Source organism: Pelodiscus sinensis, chromosome 4 (genome assembly GCF_052426305.1).
Source record: "Pelodiscus sinensis isolate ZL-2025 chromosome 4, ASM5242630v1, whole genome shotgun sequence".
NCBI classification, from domain to species: Eukaryota; Metazoa; Chordata; order Testudines; family Trionychidae; genus Pelodiscus; species Pelodiscus sinensis.
Window position 1 is genome coordinate 93,826,456 of NC_143055.1, and position 14,747 is coordinate 93,841,202.

General features: G+C 44.6%; 1 protein-coding gene across 5 annotated transcripts in view; it reads right to left on the bottom strand.

The window, feature by feature from the left end:
* Window positions 1-1,591: 1,591 nt before the first annotated feature.
* The window catches only part of INPP4B (inositol polyphosphate-4-phosphatase type II B), a 476,735-nt gene continuing 463,579 nt past the window's right edge, over window positions 1,592-14,747 (bottom strand). For 4 of the 5 annotated variants that reach the window (XM_075929898.2, XM_089777992.1, XM_089777993.1 and 1 more), the window contains one exon: window positions 1,592-2,420. In XM_075929898.2, coding sequence (XP_075786013.2) covers window positions 2,288-2,420 — 133 coding nt within the window. In that variant the 3' untranslated portion in view covers window positions 1,592-2,287. Of the gene's footprint in view, window positions 2,421-2,440; window positions 3,812-14,747 lie in introns of those variants that run through there. The other variant, XM_075929897.2, reaches the window with a different exon arrangement.

A 14,747-nucleotide genomic window follows, 5' to 3' on the forward strand; every position in this document is an offset into this window, starting at 1 on the left:
AACTACTCAAACCTATAGAATGTAACAGAATTATTTTCTCTCATAGAATTTTGCAGATTGATTTAAAATACTATTAAAAACAAGATTTCATTCTCCAGGATTATTTTACAGAGATGCATGAGAATGCAGCCTCAATCCCCGAATTTATAGATACACTAACTTTTTCTGGGGGATAACTGTCAAGTAACAAAAAGGATGTTGAGATTGTAATAAATGTGGCAGCTAGACTGGCAGGCTAGATTGTAACATTTCTAGGAAGACTTTGGTTCGGTAAATCCAAAATTAAGACTTTATATGGCTCAATTCTATAATCATTAAAATCTATATACAAATACAGATTTACAGGTTAGAATGCAATGGCTAACTCCGTTAGTAAATTATATAGTATTAAAAGGAACACAAGGCTTTCAGTTCACATCTGCCTGATTTTTATCTCCATACTGTGTTTATGGAAGATGCTGAGACAGCTACAAAAGGCTCCTGTGGTCTATTGGGGATTTAATGTCTAATAAAAAATGATAAATACATATCTAATGATTGCACAGGACAGTGCTAAAGTAGTCATATGTGAGTAAATCATAAAAGTTCCAAAATATTATTTAAATGTCAGTTACCTGCTTTGAATAAGCTGTGTCAGGTTCATCAAGTACACTTATGGTATGGGTGAGTTCTTGGCTCTTCTGAAGTCAGTGGAAGGTGGGGCCCGGATTTCAGCACATTACAGATTTATAAAATGTAGCAATGGATTGAAAGGTTCATTTTATAATTCATTATCCCCCAGTACTACTTTGACTTTTACAACAGCAGGAATGGCAGGATTCACCTCTCTGTCTTGACCAGAATCTGAATTTGATAATTATACTTTGCCTAAGGTATCTTCAAGTTCTTATTTAGTTTTGCTTAGATAAAATTCTTATCTTATCCTGTCCTAAATATTTTATTTCCGAAGTGAAGGTGCCAAACAAATGTGATTGTTTTGTTTTTGGTTGGGAGGGGATAGAATTAACTGATACTATCAATAACCCTGTGATGTCTAGCAGATAAATTGAGGAGTGACACAAGCTGGCAAAAGTACTAAAATTCACAGTTAAGACTAAAGAGTATCCTTTGCCTATATATTACATTATACATGTGATAGAAAATCAGCTAACTGGCCACAAAGTAACAGGTCAAGGCGTACTTACCCTCATTTTTATGTTTATTTTGGGTTTAGTGCTAGAAAAATTATTACCAAACTATACATGTTTATAATTCCACCCTGAAGAGCTATATTGTCTCTACTGTATAGGTGGTATATCAGTCAGCACTAAAATAAAGACACATTTTAGGCTTCACTGTGCACTGAAACCATCAGTAAAGTCTAAGGGGCAATTAGGGGTCACTTTACTCACACGGGTAATCCCTCTGATTCCACTGAACCTAACAAATTGGAATAAATTGCCAAGGGAATCTCCCTCTCTGGAGATATTTAAGAACAGGTTAGACAGACATCTGTCAGGGATGGTGTAGACGGAGCTTGATCCTGCCTTGAGGCGGGGGGCTGGACTCGATGCCTCTCGAGGTCCCTTCCAGTCCTATTATTCTATGATTCTATGAAATAAATAAAATGAGTAGACTTGACTCTAGCACAAAATGCCAAGAATAATACATCCAACTGAAACTGCAGATAGAATGCATTTACCAAATTACAAACTGTAGTTACTAAAATTACATTATGTAATTACCAAACTTCAAATTATAATCTACAATTACCAAGCTTCTATAGAGAAGCAGAATGGAATTACCGAACTTAAGTTTGGCCAAGAGACCAAGATTAACGTTCCTTGTAATGAATACCACAGGGTCTTTGACCACAAGGCACAGGGATCTCTGTTTTACACCTGATGTAAAGACATTATCTCAAGTAGGATGGTGCCCCTTCACCAGGTATCGTATCAATACAGACCCACAGTGCCCCCTGTGGAATCTATTAACACCATTACTGCAGCAATCTGCATTCTCCTTTTTGGTCTTCTATCAAGCTACTTACGAGGCCCAATTCTACTATTTTATGGAATCTGAATAAATTACAGCCTAGCACTGAAGGCTGTACATACTTGGTTTTGAGAACTCGCAAGCATTAATTGAGGTTTTCTCTTTTATAATAACTGACTTCTGGTAATTTAAAATAGATCCACCGATAGTCGACCAAGAGAATTCCTAGTTTTGTTACACACGCTCAGTTCATGACACACAAACAGCAATTTTTATATATCTGCTTAGTATCGATGTGTGTTTCTTATTACACTTAGGTATCAGCTTTTCCATATGTCCCTTCGGGTGGTCTGTAGTACTTTGGGAAAGCCATCAGCTGTATCATGTTGAATGCATACTTTCTGCATTTGATATTCTTCAGTACATTCTCTATGCGGCATCCTTCTCTGGTGAAAGGGGAAAAAGTACAACTTCATGAAACACAGAATAAATAAATATGTTTTATTTCTTCATTGCAGCATTTCAGCAACAGTTGAAGTAAAAATAACAAAAGATTCAACTCTACATTTTTGTTTTTCCACAAGTGATGATACATCTTACAAAATTAAATCCAAGGCCAGCCCCAAAACAGTTATTGCCCTCAGAAATACACAATGAGAATATTTTATATTTGACCTTAAGGTTTAAATAAAGTTTCATAAAAATTTTTAAATCATTTATTTAAGGATACATTTTCACGCTAACTTTAGAAATATATTTGCCTTTTAAATTCTTTCACGATATTTCTCCAGACTTTTTACTGTACATGTTAAAGTCTACATGTAGCCCTAAGTACACAGGTTCTGGGAGTAAGGCATTTTATTAAGTCTGGCGCTGTAGATTTGTAAAGGAAATTTTCATCTCTAGTTTATTTCAATATGTTTAGCTTTGCAATGAAAAAAGAGAGAATGGCTCTCCGAACAGATTAACCCAATTCTCTTCTTTACAAAGAAAGGATGCTTGTTCACATACAGTACAAAAGTCACAAGTGCCAAAGTGGTGCTTCAAGACACAAACAAGACTTTGTTAAAAATAATATAAAAGTGTCTTGAAAGCAAAAGCAGCAAATGCAACCAAAGCAACAGTTACAAACAGGTTAATTTAATTACAAAACAGAATTCTATCTCCATATAGTTACTTGACAGAGAAGGGTTAGTTGAAGCAATGTAGTAACATAACCTGGTTGTTAAACAAAACAGAAGATTCCATCAGTGAATAAATAACAATGAAAGTAGCACAATGAAAATTAGTCCAACAAACTGTCCCATTCATTATCCTTGGTTCAGGGTTAGTTTGTATTGTGCAAAATCACTTTTGATCTTTATAATGAATAAATTGAATTAGAGGTTCAAGCTTTCAGGATCCTTAATATGTCCTTTATAGAACTAGTTACAGCGGGAAAGTGTTACGGTGACCCAAAAGAGGAAATTAACTCAATGCATAGTATACTACTTAGATTTCAGGAAGAAAAAAAAGAAAAAAGAAAACACAATACAGTTCAGACATTTGTATGCTAAAGACAAATCCTGTGGGTCTGGAAAATGTAGAAATATTACAGCATAATTCTTTTATTTTTAAGTTAGTTTGTTGCTGTTTGTAGAAAAGAAAGGAACACAAGTGAGTTTATTGATATTTGGCTAATAGTAAAGCAAGACTTAAGATAAGCCACACAACCAGCAAGTGTGAGCTGACAAGCAGCAAGGCGACAGGATAGAAGTGACGAGAAGTTGGCTTGTTATCAGTTAGACAGCCTGTCTCGGGATCATCCGACTCATTCAGTGCTCCCTGGGTTTGTCTGCTGTTAAACAGGGGAAGTTAGGAACAAATAGAATAGCATTTAAATTGCAAAGAAAGCCAATATGTAGGTATTATGAGAACAAAGAAACACTAAATATGGCCAATAGATATAGTGGATTTATGCTAAATAATTCCAAATATTTTTACTCTGTTCTCCAACTGGATGCATAAAACTAGCTATTGTTTTTAAAAAGTGTTAAAAGCGTGTTTAAATGACATTCACAGGTTACAGGCACTTAAAAATGCAATGAACTTGGCTGTGACTAAGACAAACATGAAATTGATCTGTAGAGAAATAAATGAACGAGTTAGGAAAAGAAGACAAGAACACAATATGTCACAATGGGACCAGGCAAAGTGATGTCTCTGTGGTGCTCACAGTTTTTAGTCCACTCCAGCTTCACTGCCTGCTTCTTGTACATGGGATCTTTTTGAAACAATTCAGTTATTTTATGTTTTTGGCTCTTTAAAAATTATTGGAACAAATTTAACATTTTTTAACAAGTCAGCCTCACTGCTCACTCAGCCTTATCAGCTAAATCAACACAGATTTTTAATTCAAAGTGTAAGACTGATGTAAAAAAAAAGACATTGTAACTTGTTCAGCCAAATCAAGTGTAGGTTAACCTGTACTACAGTGAAGTTCTTCTGAGTCTTTAAAAGTTGTGTTGTGCCTGTATTGGAGCAGTAAGCATACCTTCAAATGACTTTTAAACTTTTCAGTTGTAAACATGGTAGTTATTCCAGATATTTTCCATCTAAGTGGAATTATGGACACTTTAGCTAAACCCTTCAGCCCATTAAAAGTTATATATGCATGTGCTCAAGACTCCTGGTAAGGGCTTTCCCTTGGGCAGTCATAACTGATATAGTTAGTGGAATTAGTGCTTTTGCTATTACCAGGAAGTGCAATTTTTCTGACAGGAGTTTCAAGTGAAATGGATGGATGGTCAAAAAAAGCCAGATGTGTCAGATTTCACTGGAACATTTGACACATCTGCCACTGCTTTGTTGTTTATCATTAAAAAAATACTGAAAAGAAAATACCATTATGACACTATACTGAATGTGATGAAAACAATGCAGCCATTGCACCATGCCTTAGAAAAGTACAGCAAGCAGGGCCACCAACAGGGAAGGAAATGGGGGCAGCTGTTCCAGGACCCAGTGATTTTAACAAGGACTGGGGCTCCTGGTTGTAGCTAGAGTCCTGGGCCCTTTAAATTGGCTGCCGGAGCCCTGGGCAGTGCTAAGAGCGGGCTAGGAGAGGCTAGTCCCCAGCCTGGGCCCTTCTAGTTGAGGCCCCACTACCTTCCAGGGGCCCAGAGCTGAGGCTCCTCTCTACCACCTTGCCCAGGGCCCTGGCAAGTTAGTTACTGGCCCGGGCAGCCTGCATTCCTTTTTGCAACTGACTTGTGCATTGGGATAGCATAGTCAAGTCCCTGTTTTCTTGCTGACTTACTAAAGCAAGCCAAGGCAGGTAAAGTAATACTATAGTACATACAAAAATTATTAGACTAATACACTGAAGGGGAGGCAAAGACTGAAATTATGGCTGAATACCACGAAAGAGGCTAGCCAAATTTTGTCACAAAATAATTATGCTTGATAAATCCAAAGAAACAATTAAATCTTCCAGTTCCCCTTCACATAAATACAGGCAGTCCCCGGGTTACGTACAAGATAGGGACTGTAGGTTTGTTCTTAAGTTGAATCTGTATGTAAGTCGGAACTGGCATCCAGATTCAGCCGCTGCTGAAACTGATCAGTTTCAACAGCAGCTGAATCTGGACACCAGTTCCGACTTACATACAGATTCAACTTAAGAACCCCCAGGCGTCCCCAAGTCAGCTGCTGCTGAAACTGATCAGCAGCTGATTCCAGGAAGCCCGGGGCAGAGCAACTCTGCCTCGGGCTTCCTGTAGTCAGCCGCTGGTCAGTTTCAGCAGTGGCTGAATTGGGGACGCCTGAGGCAGAGCAGCTCGGGTGCTGCTGGGTTGGTCCAGTAGCATGGCCGCTCCTCGGCGCTACTGGACCAACCCAGCAGCACCCCAGCTGCTCTGTCCCAGGAGTCCTGATTCAGCCACTGCTGAAACTGATCAGCAGCGGCTGAATCAGGACTCCTGGGGCAGAGCAGCTGGGGTGCTGACAGGTTGGTCCAGTAGCGCCAAAGAGCAGTGCTGCGGGACCAACCGGCAGCGCCCCACCTGCTCTACCACAGACCCCAAGCTTTGCTCCACATCTCCCTGGTCTACTGGGGGGGGGGGGGGGCACTAGCTGTGTCCCCCCCCCAGCAGATCAGGGAGACGCGGAGCAAAGCGGTGGAGGACCTGGGCCGGACCGTGGTGCTTCCAGATCAGCTGGAAGCGCCGCGGGTCCGGCCCCGGGTCCTCCGCCGCTTTGCTCCGCGTCTCCCTGGTCTGCTGGCTCCCCAGCAGACCAGTGAGACGGGGAGCAGCTTTTCTCGCCCCGGAGGAGGCAGGCAGCGGGACCAGGCGTCCTGCCGCTCCAGTCCTCCGGGGTGAGAAAATCCCCGTTCGTAACTGCGGATCTGACATAAGTCGGATCCGCGTAACTGGGGGACTGCCTGTATTCAATTGTATACTTTGTGACAATGGATAAAAAGTATTCTCAAAACTATTCTAATAGCAAAAGGTAAAAGCCCAAATTCCCAAACTTTAATGAGAGAAGGATAGAGGACCCTTAATGCTATTAGTCTTTCAATATAAAATGCCCTAAATTACTTTCTTCCCTTTTGTCTGGTGCTTTCAAGTATCTATGAATGGCACTTAATGGAAGCAAAAAGTTCTAAATCTAAATTTATACAGAAACACAAAATAAAGTAAATTTATGCTAATTTAGCCCATTCTTCGACTTGGATTTATATAGAGCATTCATTCTTGGGAAAATGCTGTCTTAATTTATCTTCCCTTTTTATAACTTCCATGGAGCCCCACCAATCCTCTGCAATCCCCTCCCCTTTGTCTCTGGGTGCATTTGCTGGAGACCTGTGTGTTTCAATTATCATTTTCATGCCAGTACTTTTTATTTCTGTCCAGTCCCCTGCTACCCGAACTTACATCTCAGCCAGTCTCTCCTGTATATCTCACCATCATCTTCGTAACTAGCTCTAATTATCAATCTCAACAGAAAGGCTGAAGACAGAGACTAGATTACATTCTATTCATTTTAAGTGGAACAAAGCTGAAGTACATTGGTGGGCCCATTAACACTGACACTACCCATACTTGAGGAGTTCTATGGTATAAAATCTTCATTCTCCAGAACTGCCAAACATCTCCTATTGTAGTGCTTCATTTAAAAAAAAAGTATTTTAAATGGGTTTGGATGAAGTGATTTTCATGTTCTAATCTCAGGAATGTGACTCCTTTATTCATTTTGTATGTTTTGCTCTATTTATTGCTCTGCACCTCAGTAGCAGAGTTTTGGTCTTTCATCTCGGCGTATATAGCTCCCTCTTGAATCAATAGGATTCGGCTGTATGAATCAACAGGAATCTAGATGAAATCCATTTGTTGGGTTATTCAAAAGATACAAAGCTCCACTGTACATTTGTTCTTTGATATATCGAAAAGCACAATCAGTGGCTAGTTTTTGTGTATCAAGAGTCATTTCACCCCACAGAATACACTGTGAACTGCTGACGCATTGGAATTTCTATTTCAAGGAATTAGTGATTAGTTCATAGTCGCGACTTTGAATGTGTGTAGCTAGGAGTTGTGTCCTTTAAGCTGACCTTTCAAGTCTAATATTGGCCTGGCTCTGTGAAATACAGCACACCGACACGTGTGTCAGCATGGACAGTGCTGTCAGTGTGAGAGCATCTCCTGCTGCCATAAGTACTGTGGCAGCGGGCTGGAGCAATAAAGCTTATGGGAGAGCTCTTTCAGTGGTTAAGTGTCTACACAGACATTTTACAGCAGTGCTGTGCAACTGTACATTCTCTAAGCCAGGAGTGGGCAATAATTTTTAATGGTGGGCCACTCCAAGATTTTGGCAAGTTGTCAAGGGCCGCACTTCTATAGAGGGGATGTGCAGTCTGGGACAGAGGTTGGGTGCAGAAGGGAGCTTGGCATAGAGGATGTGGGTGCAGGAGGGAGTGAGGAGTCAGAGGGGGCTGTTATCTGGGGCAGGAGTTTGGGGTAAACAGTCTAGGAGGGGTTATGAGTGCAGGAGAGGATTCTGGCCTGGGGGAGGAGTGTTAGAGGGGGTGCAGGGTCTGGGACTGAGTTGTGACCTGGGTAAGGGGGAGGGGGAGAGAAAGAAGTACAGAGGGTTTGGGTGGTGGCCTGGGCAGATAGAGAGGAGAGAGGGGTTGGGGTGCCAGAAGCAGGCTCTGGCTAGGAGGTGCTTACCTAGGCAGTTCCCAGCCAGCAGCCCTGCAGAAACCTGAGGCAGACTGTCTGCTGCAGGCTGCTCCATGTGGCTCCACTCCAGGCATCGGGGAGGGGAGGGGGGCGGAGGAGAAAGGGGGAAGAAAGAAGGCTTCTCGCACTGCCCGTGCCCAGCAAAATTTCTCAGCTCCTGTTTGCTGGAAACCAGCCAATTAATGGGAACTGAGAGGTTTTGCTGGAGTGTGAAAACTCCCTCCTCCCTCCCCAGCTATCCAGAGCGGAAAACAGCTGGCTTTTTAAAAAGTGTGAGCTCCTCTCTACTTAAGGGCTCTGGAGAGGTGGCTGCAGGCTGGAACGGATCTGGCCCACTGGCAGCCTCTTGCCCACCCCTGTTCTAAGCCATGTCTATATGAGCTGTGCTGCTGCAGGGCATCTGTTGAACACACTATCATAGGCATGCACACGGGGTGTGCCCAGGCCCACCCTAATGTCTGGGGCTAGCCAGCCGCTGCTGGAGGAAAAGGGGGATTTGTGATGGAACGCCACAGCCCCTCACTTTAAATTCCCCACAGCCATCGACTGGGCACTCTGGGGCAGAGAGAGCGCATGCTCAGCGTCCTCAAACGCCACGCAAGAGCGGAGAGGGGCAACGCCGGGAACTTTAAAAGACAGTGGCCCAGCTCCAAAAGCAGCTGGGGCCCGACTACAGATGGCGGCCTGAGCCATTTTTGCAGCTCAGGCCCCGCCCTACAGCACCACGCGGTGGCTCCCCAGGGGTACTTCCGCCCATCCCGGCAGCACCGTGCAGTGCCCTGGGGGCACCCCCGCCCATCACAGCAGCACCGTGCAGCGCCCAGCACCGCACGGCACCCGGGGGTGACCCTCCCCGGCCCTGTAGCTTGGGCTGGCTCTGACTCCAGCCCTGCAACCCTGTAAAGCAGAAGCTGAAGGTAAGGGGGAGGGGGGAAATAAGAGGAAGGGGTGGGAGAGGAAGGGGCTTTTGAGGTGGGGGAGGGTGGAGGAGGAAGAAAGAGGAAGAGGTGGAAGGGGCTTGTACGGAGGAGGAGGAGAGAGGGGGAAGAAAGGGGAAGGCACTGAAGGGACAGGGTAGAGGAGAGACAAATGCTAGGGGGAAAGTGGAGACAATGAGGAAAAGGGCAGGAGGGGAGGTGTCAGTGGGAGGGGGGACAGGGTGATGCTGGCACAGGAGAAGATAAGGGCATTGGGGATTGGAGGGGGAGGTGCTGGGAGGCGGCTTGACAGAAGGGGTAGGAATGAGGAAAGTGGGGTTGGAGCAAGTCATGTGTGAGGGCACAGGGGCATGAGGGGAATGGGGGCAGAGGCTGGTGAGGGGATGGGAATCGGAAAAAAGGGCAAAGGGGGCAGGGGCAGTGAGAAAAGGGGGAGGCATCAGGAGGGTGCAGGTGCCAGGGGATTCTGGGGGTGAAGCAGAAGGGCAGACACCTGCAGGGGAGGGACCAGCACCAGAGGTGAGAGGTGAGGGAAGTGTTAGACGAGGGGATGAGGAGGGGTAGCTCACATGATCAAAGTGGGGATACTAGAGGAGTGGGCACAGGGGAGAGAGAAGAGCTGGTGGAGGGGGGGCAGGTCTCACTGCTGAGGACAGTGAGAAGGGCAGGAGTCAGGATACCAGAGGAAGGTGAGGGGTTGGGGGGCAGTAGGCACCAGGGGAGTTGATGGAGTAAGGGGAGGAGACATAGCAGCAGAGTGGAAAGGTATTTTATTAATAACTTGGGTGCCATAATGGCACATCCAAACAAGCCACATGAATTCAGTACTGGTGTACAACACAAAATTCATTCTGCTCATGGGAGGAAACTCTCAGAGGGAACACTCCCCCCCCCCCGCCCAGCCTCTCCAGCCCCCCATTAGTATCACACACATTGGGTTAATGCAATTGCAGGATAGTTGCATGGGAGGGAGGGTTGGTGGGTGCCAAACTAATCCCTATTGGTAGGAGGATGGTGGGAAAAGTCCTTGGGGGGTTCACAACACTTTTTACCTCCAAGGGCGTGGCTAATGGGGGCCAGGGGCATGGTTAACAGGGATCAGGGGTGTGGCTAATGGGGAGGTCAAAGTACATTAAAAAAATTATTTGGGTGCACACCCTAATGAAATGTGCTGCACACACCTATGCTCTCTATACCAGCAGGAAAGAGGTCTCCTGTCCCGTGAAATAGGCTGTAGTGTAGACATAGTACTAGTATACCTGTGTCTTAAGGCCATTTAAATGAAGTTGCCAACTGCACAGTTAATACCTTGGAATGAAAGATTTCACTCCCCTCTGTTACAGCAAATGTAACTGGCCGAGTGAAGCAAAGCCCTGCTCTAAATTCAATAGTATTTCTCTGTCAGAAACATGGTAACTTTTGAACATGGCATCCACTCCCATTGTAGCTACTGGCTCATTGAAACCCCATGGAAAATAACACAGCACCTTAATATTCCAGTATATAAGTACTCATGCACTAGTGGCCACAGAACACTAGATTAGATATTCTATACTTCTCTCACTTACCCTCTTTTCAAAGCCTGGACTCTCGGCTCACATGACATATATGGTGAAATGATGTCAGTGATGTAAGAGAAGATTCAGTTTTCCCCCAAGGTGAATGGCCATGAGTCAATCAGATGAAAACTAAAGACCTCTCCAAAGCCCACTGACATCAAAGGTGTACTCTATAATGCACATTTCTGAGCTGCTATAACTTCATAGCAGAAAGTAACTGAGCAGACTGGAGAATCCAGTTCTAGATAATTAAAGATACAATTTTAAAGAGCGAGTAGTTATTAAGACTGTAAAAGTATGATTTTTTTTTGTTACTAGTTACTACTATATCACCAACTCCCAAGGAGAAGTGTATTACTCTTCCCAATTGAAAATTCCTCTCAGACAAGAGATGTGAGCTTCAATATACATTCAAAAATTGAATCTGTCAGTGGCTCTTGAATTTTACTGCCAGAAACTGAAATGATCAGACTCTTCAATTTTGGCTCCACCTTGCATGAGGGCATTGTTTTGAGGTTTCAGATTTAAATCCTCCCTCCCCGCCACCAACCTGAATTCTCAGTGTAACACACAACCCATGCTGACTTGAGCACTTCTGAATAAGTGCCTAAGAGCAGAGAAGAGGGCTCCCAAAAAGCACTAGTAAAGCTGAGTTAAGATGCAACATTGTTTTTTAAGATGAGGATGATGCTCATTAATCAGTGACAACTTAGGCTGTGAATAACTTCTCAGCCTTATAATTCTATTTGATATTTCAAATTGTTTTAATTGAGATTTACCATGCTGAGGATCCATCAAGCCATCCAACACTCCTTTAAGCCTATGCTTTATTCATAGTTTGAATTTCCAGCTTCTTCATCTTCCACCCATTGGCTCACCTTTCTCTGTTGGCTGAAGAGCCCATTATCTAATATTTGTTCCCTTTAATCAAGTCACCCCTTTAAATTTCTCTTTGTTAAGATAAATAGATTGAACTCTGAATTGATCCCTATTAGGCATGTTTTCTAATCCTTTAATCATGTTTGTATCTTTTCTCTGAACCCTCTCCACTTTGTCAGCTTCCTGAATTATAGACACCAGAACAGGATATAAAATCCAGCGATGGGTCACATCAGTGACCAATACATAGAATAACCTTCATACTCTTACTTGAGATTCACTTGGCAACAATCAGAATCCAGACACCCGAAAGAAAGTACAGGGGGTTGACCCCAAAGAATAAATAGATCAACAGTATACAACATGAACCTGCTATAAACAAATCAAGTAAGATTGTTTGTGAAAGCTTGTAATGTTCTAAACAATCAGGCTATAGTGATGGATTTGTTTGTTTATACAGGCAGTCCCTGGGTTACGTACAAGATAGGGACTGTAGGTTTGGTCTTAAGTTGAATCTGTATGTAAGTCGGATCAGCGGCTGAATCTGGACACCAGTTCTGACTTACATACAGATTCAACTTAAGAACCCCAGGCGTCCCCAAGTCAGCTGCTGCTGAAACTGATCAGCAGCTGATTCCAGGAAGCCCGGGGCAGAGCAACTCTGCCTCGGGCTTCCTGTAGTCAGCCGCTGGTCAGTTTCAGCAGCGGCTAACTTGGGGACGCCTGGGGCAGAGCAGCTCAGGTGCTGCTGGGTTGGTCCAGTAGCGCGGCCGCTCCTCGGTGCTACTGGACCAACCCAGCAGCACCCCAGCTGCTCTGCCCCAGGCGTCCTGATTCAGCCACTGCTGAAACTGATCAGCAGCAGCTGAATCAGGACTCCTGGGGCAGAGCAGCTGGGGTGCTGCCTGGTTGGTCCAGTAGTGCCAAGGAGCAGTGCTGCAGGACAAACCGGCAGCGCCCCACCTGCTCTACCACAGGCCCCAGGCTTTGCTCCACATCTCCCTGGTCTTCCGGGGGGGGGGGGGGCACTAGCTGCATCCCCCCCCCAGCAGACCAGGGAGACGCCGAGCAAAGCGGAGGAGGACCCGGGGCCGGACCCGCGGCCGCTTCCAGATCAGCTGGAAGCGCCGCGGGTCCGGCCCTGGGTCCTCCGCGGCTTTGCTCATCATCTCCCTGGTCTGCTGGCTCCCCCAGCAGACCAGGGAGACGGGGAGCAGCTTTTCTTGCCCCGGAGGAGACAGGCAGCGGGACCAGGCGTCCCGCCGCTCCAGTCCTCCGGGGCGAGAAAATCCCCGTTTGTAACTGCGGATCCGACATAAGTCGGATCCGCGTAACTTGGGGACTGCCAGTACAGAGAACTGGTCTCAGAAACTTTGTTTCTACTCAAATCAGGACAAGGAGCAACAAGACAGGGAAGAGCATCTCTTAAGCCAGATGTTTAAGGATGGGGCATTAGAGTTAAAGAAAAGACATTGAGACATTCCAACTTTGGAATCGGGTTTGACATACTAAATGAACGTGAGTCTCCCTGGACTCCAGAGGTTTGGGGGGGGGGAGGGGGAGAGAAGAGAAAGCAGGATTTTGCCTGAGGGTGTTCATCCAGAAATTTAGAGGCAGCTCTAGGCAGAAATCTGTCACTGAAATGATGGATCCCCACTATAATTAGGGAAGAAACTTGTTCAAACTTAAGAGTAATCTTGTATTAGAAAAGGGATTTGATCCAATATGGAAATGTAAAGCCTGAAGTTGCATCTTTTATGTTTATTTGACGTGAAACTCGTATACGTTTGCTCTCCCTTAATCTGTATTTTTTTCTGACACATTACTGAAACAGATCTCTGTTTTGCAGACTGTATGGAGCATGGGGGCCAAAGCAAGATGGTATTTGGGGGACAGGTTTCACATTTTTAGGGTTGATAATAAAGAGGAGAAAATTCGGTGCCTGATGGTTAAGAACTCTGGAAGGATGAATTTGGGGGATTTGTGATAGGGATGTTAAATTTAGTTTAATCAACTAATCGACTAGTCGATGGAATTTCCATCAACTACTTGATTGGGTAATTAGGGGAGCCGCAGCTCTTAATATATTTAAAAAGCAGAAGCACAGTGTGGGAATCTGGTGCGAGCCAGTACAGCCGATTCCCAGCTTGTGCTGCATCCTCCCTGTGTGCACCAGCTACTCTTAATACACAGGCTCTTAATACATTTAGAAAGCCGAGCTGCAGTGTCTGGAACTAGACACAAGCTGGTAATCAGTGCCTAGCTTCCACTACCGCTCTACCTTCCCTACCTGCCCTCTGCCTTCTCTGCCCCTCCACTGCCATGGTGCTCAGGGGAACTGGCTTTGAAGCTAGCTCCCCTCAGCACCGGCTTCTGCTCCCGCCCTTGCTGCCTCGGATAGAGGTAGCAGCAACAGGGGAGCAAGCATCTACTCAAGGGACATGTCGACTATCTGATAAGCTTATGCTTACATCCCTAAGGAGTAACATCCCAAGGAGTAAGTAGGCGGGCGGAAGCCAGGGTGCTGCTAGGCAGGCTACTGAGCAGCACAGCATTGCTGCATTTCAGAGTCACAGGACACATGCTCCTGACTGGTCTGGTTGATTCCCAAAATGTCACATCCCTGCTTATGCATCTAAGGATCACATTAGCAAGGAGTTCCACAGGTTGACTACACACTGTGTGATGAAGAAGAACTTTCTTTTATTAGTTTTAAACCTGCTACCCATTAATTTAATTTGGTGTACTCTAGTTCTTCTATTTAGGGAACTAATAAATAACTTTTCTTTATCTGCCCTCTCCACACCACTCATGATTTTATATACCTCTATCATATCCCCCCTCAGTCTCCTCTTTTCTAAACTGAAAAGTCCCAGTTGCTTTAACCTCTCCTCATATGGAACCCGTTCCAAACCCCTAATCATTTTAGTTGCCCTTTTCTGAACCATTTCCAAGGCCAAAATATCTTTTTTGAGGTGAGGAGACCACATCTGTACACAGTATTCAAGATGTGGGCGTACCATAGTTTTATACAGGGGCAGTAAGATATTCTGTGTATTATTTTCTATCCCTTTCCTAATAATTCCTAGCATCCTATTTGCCTTTTTGACCGCCGCTGCACACTGTGTGGAAGTTTTCAGAGAACTGTCCACGATAACTCCAAGATCTCTTTC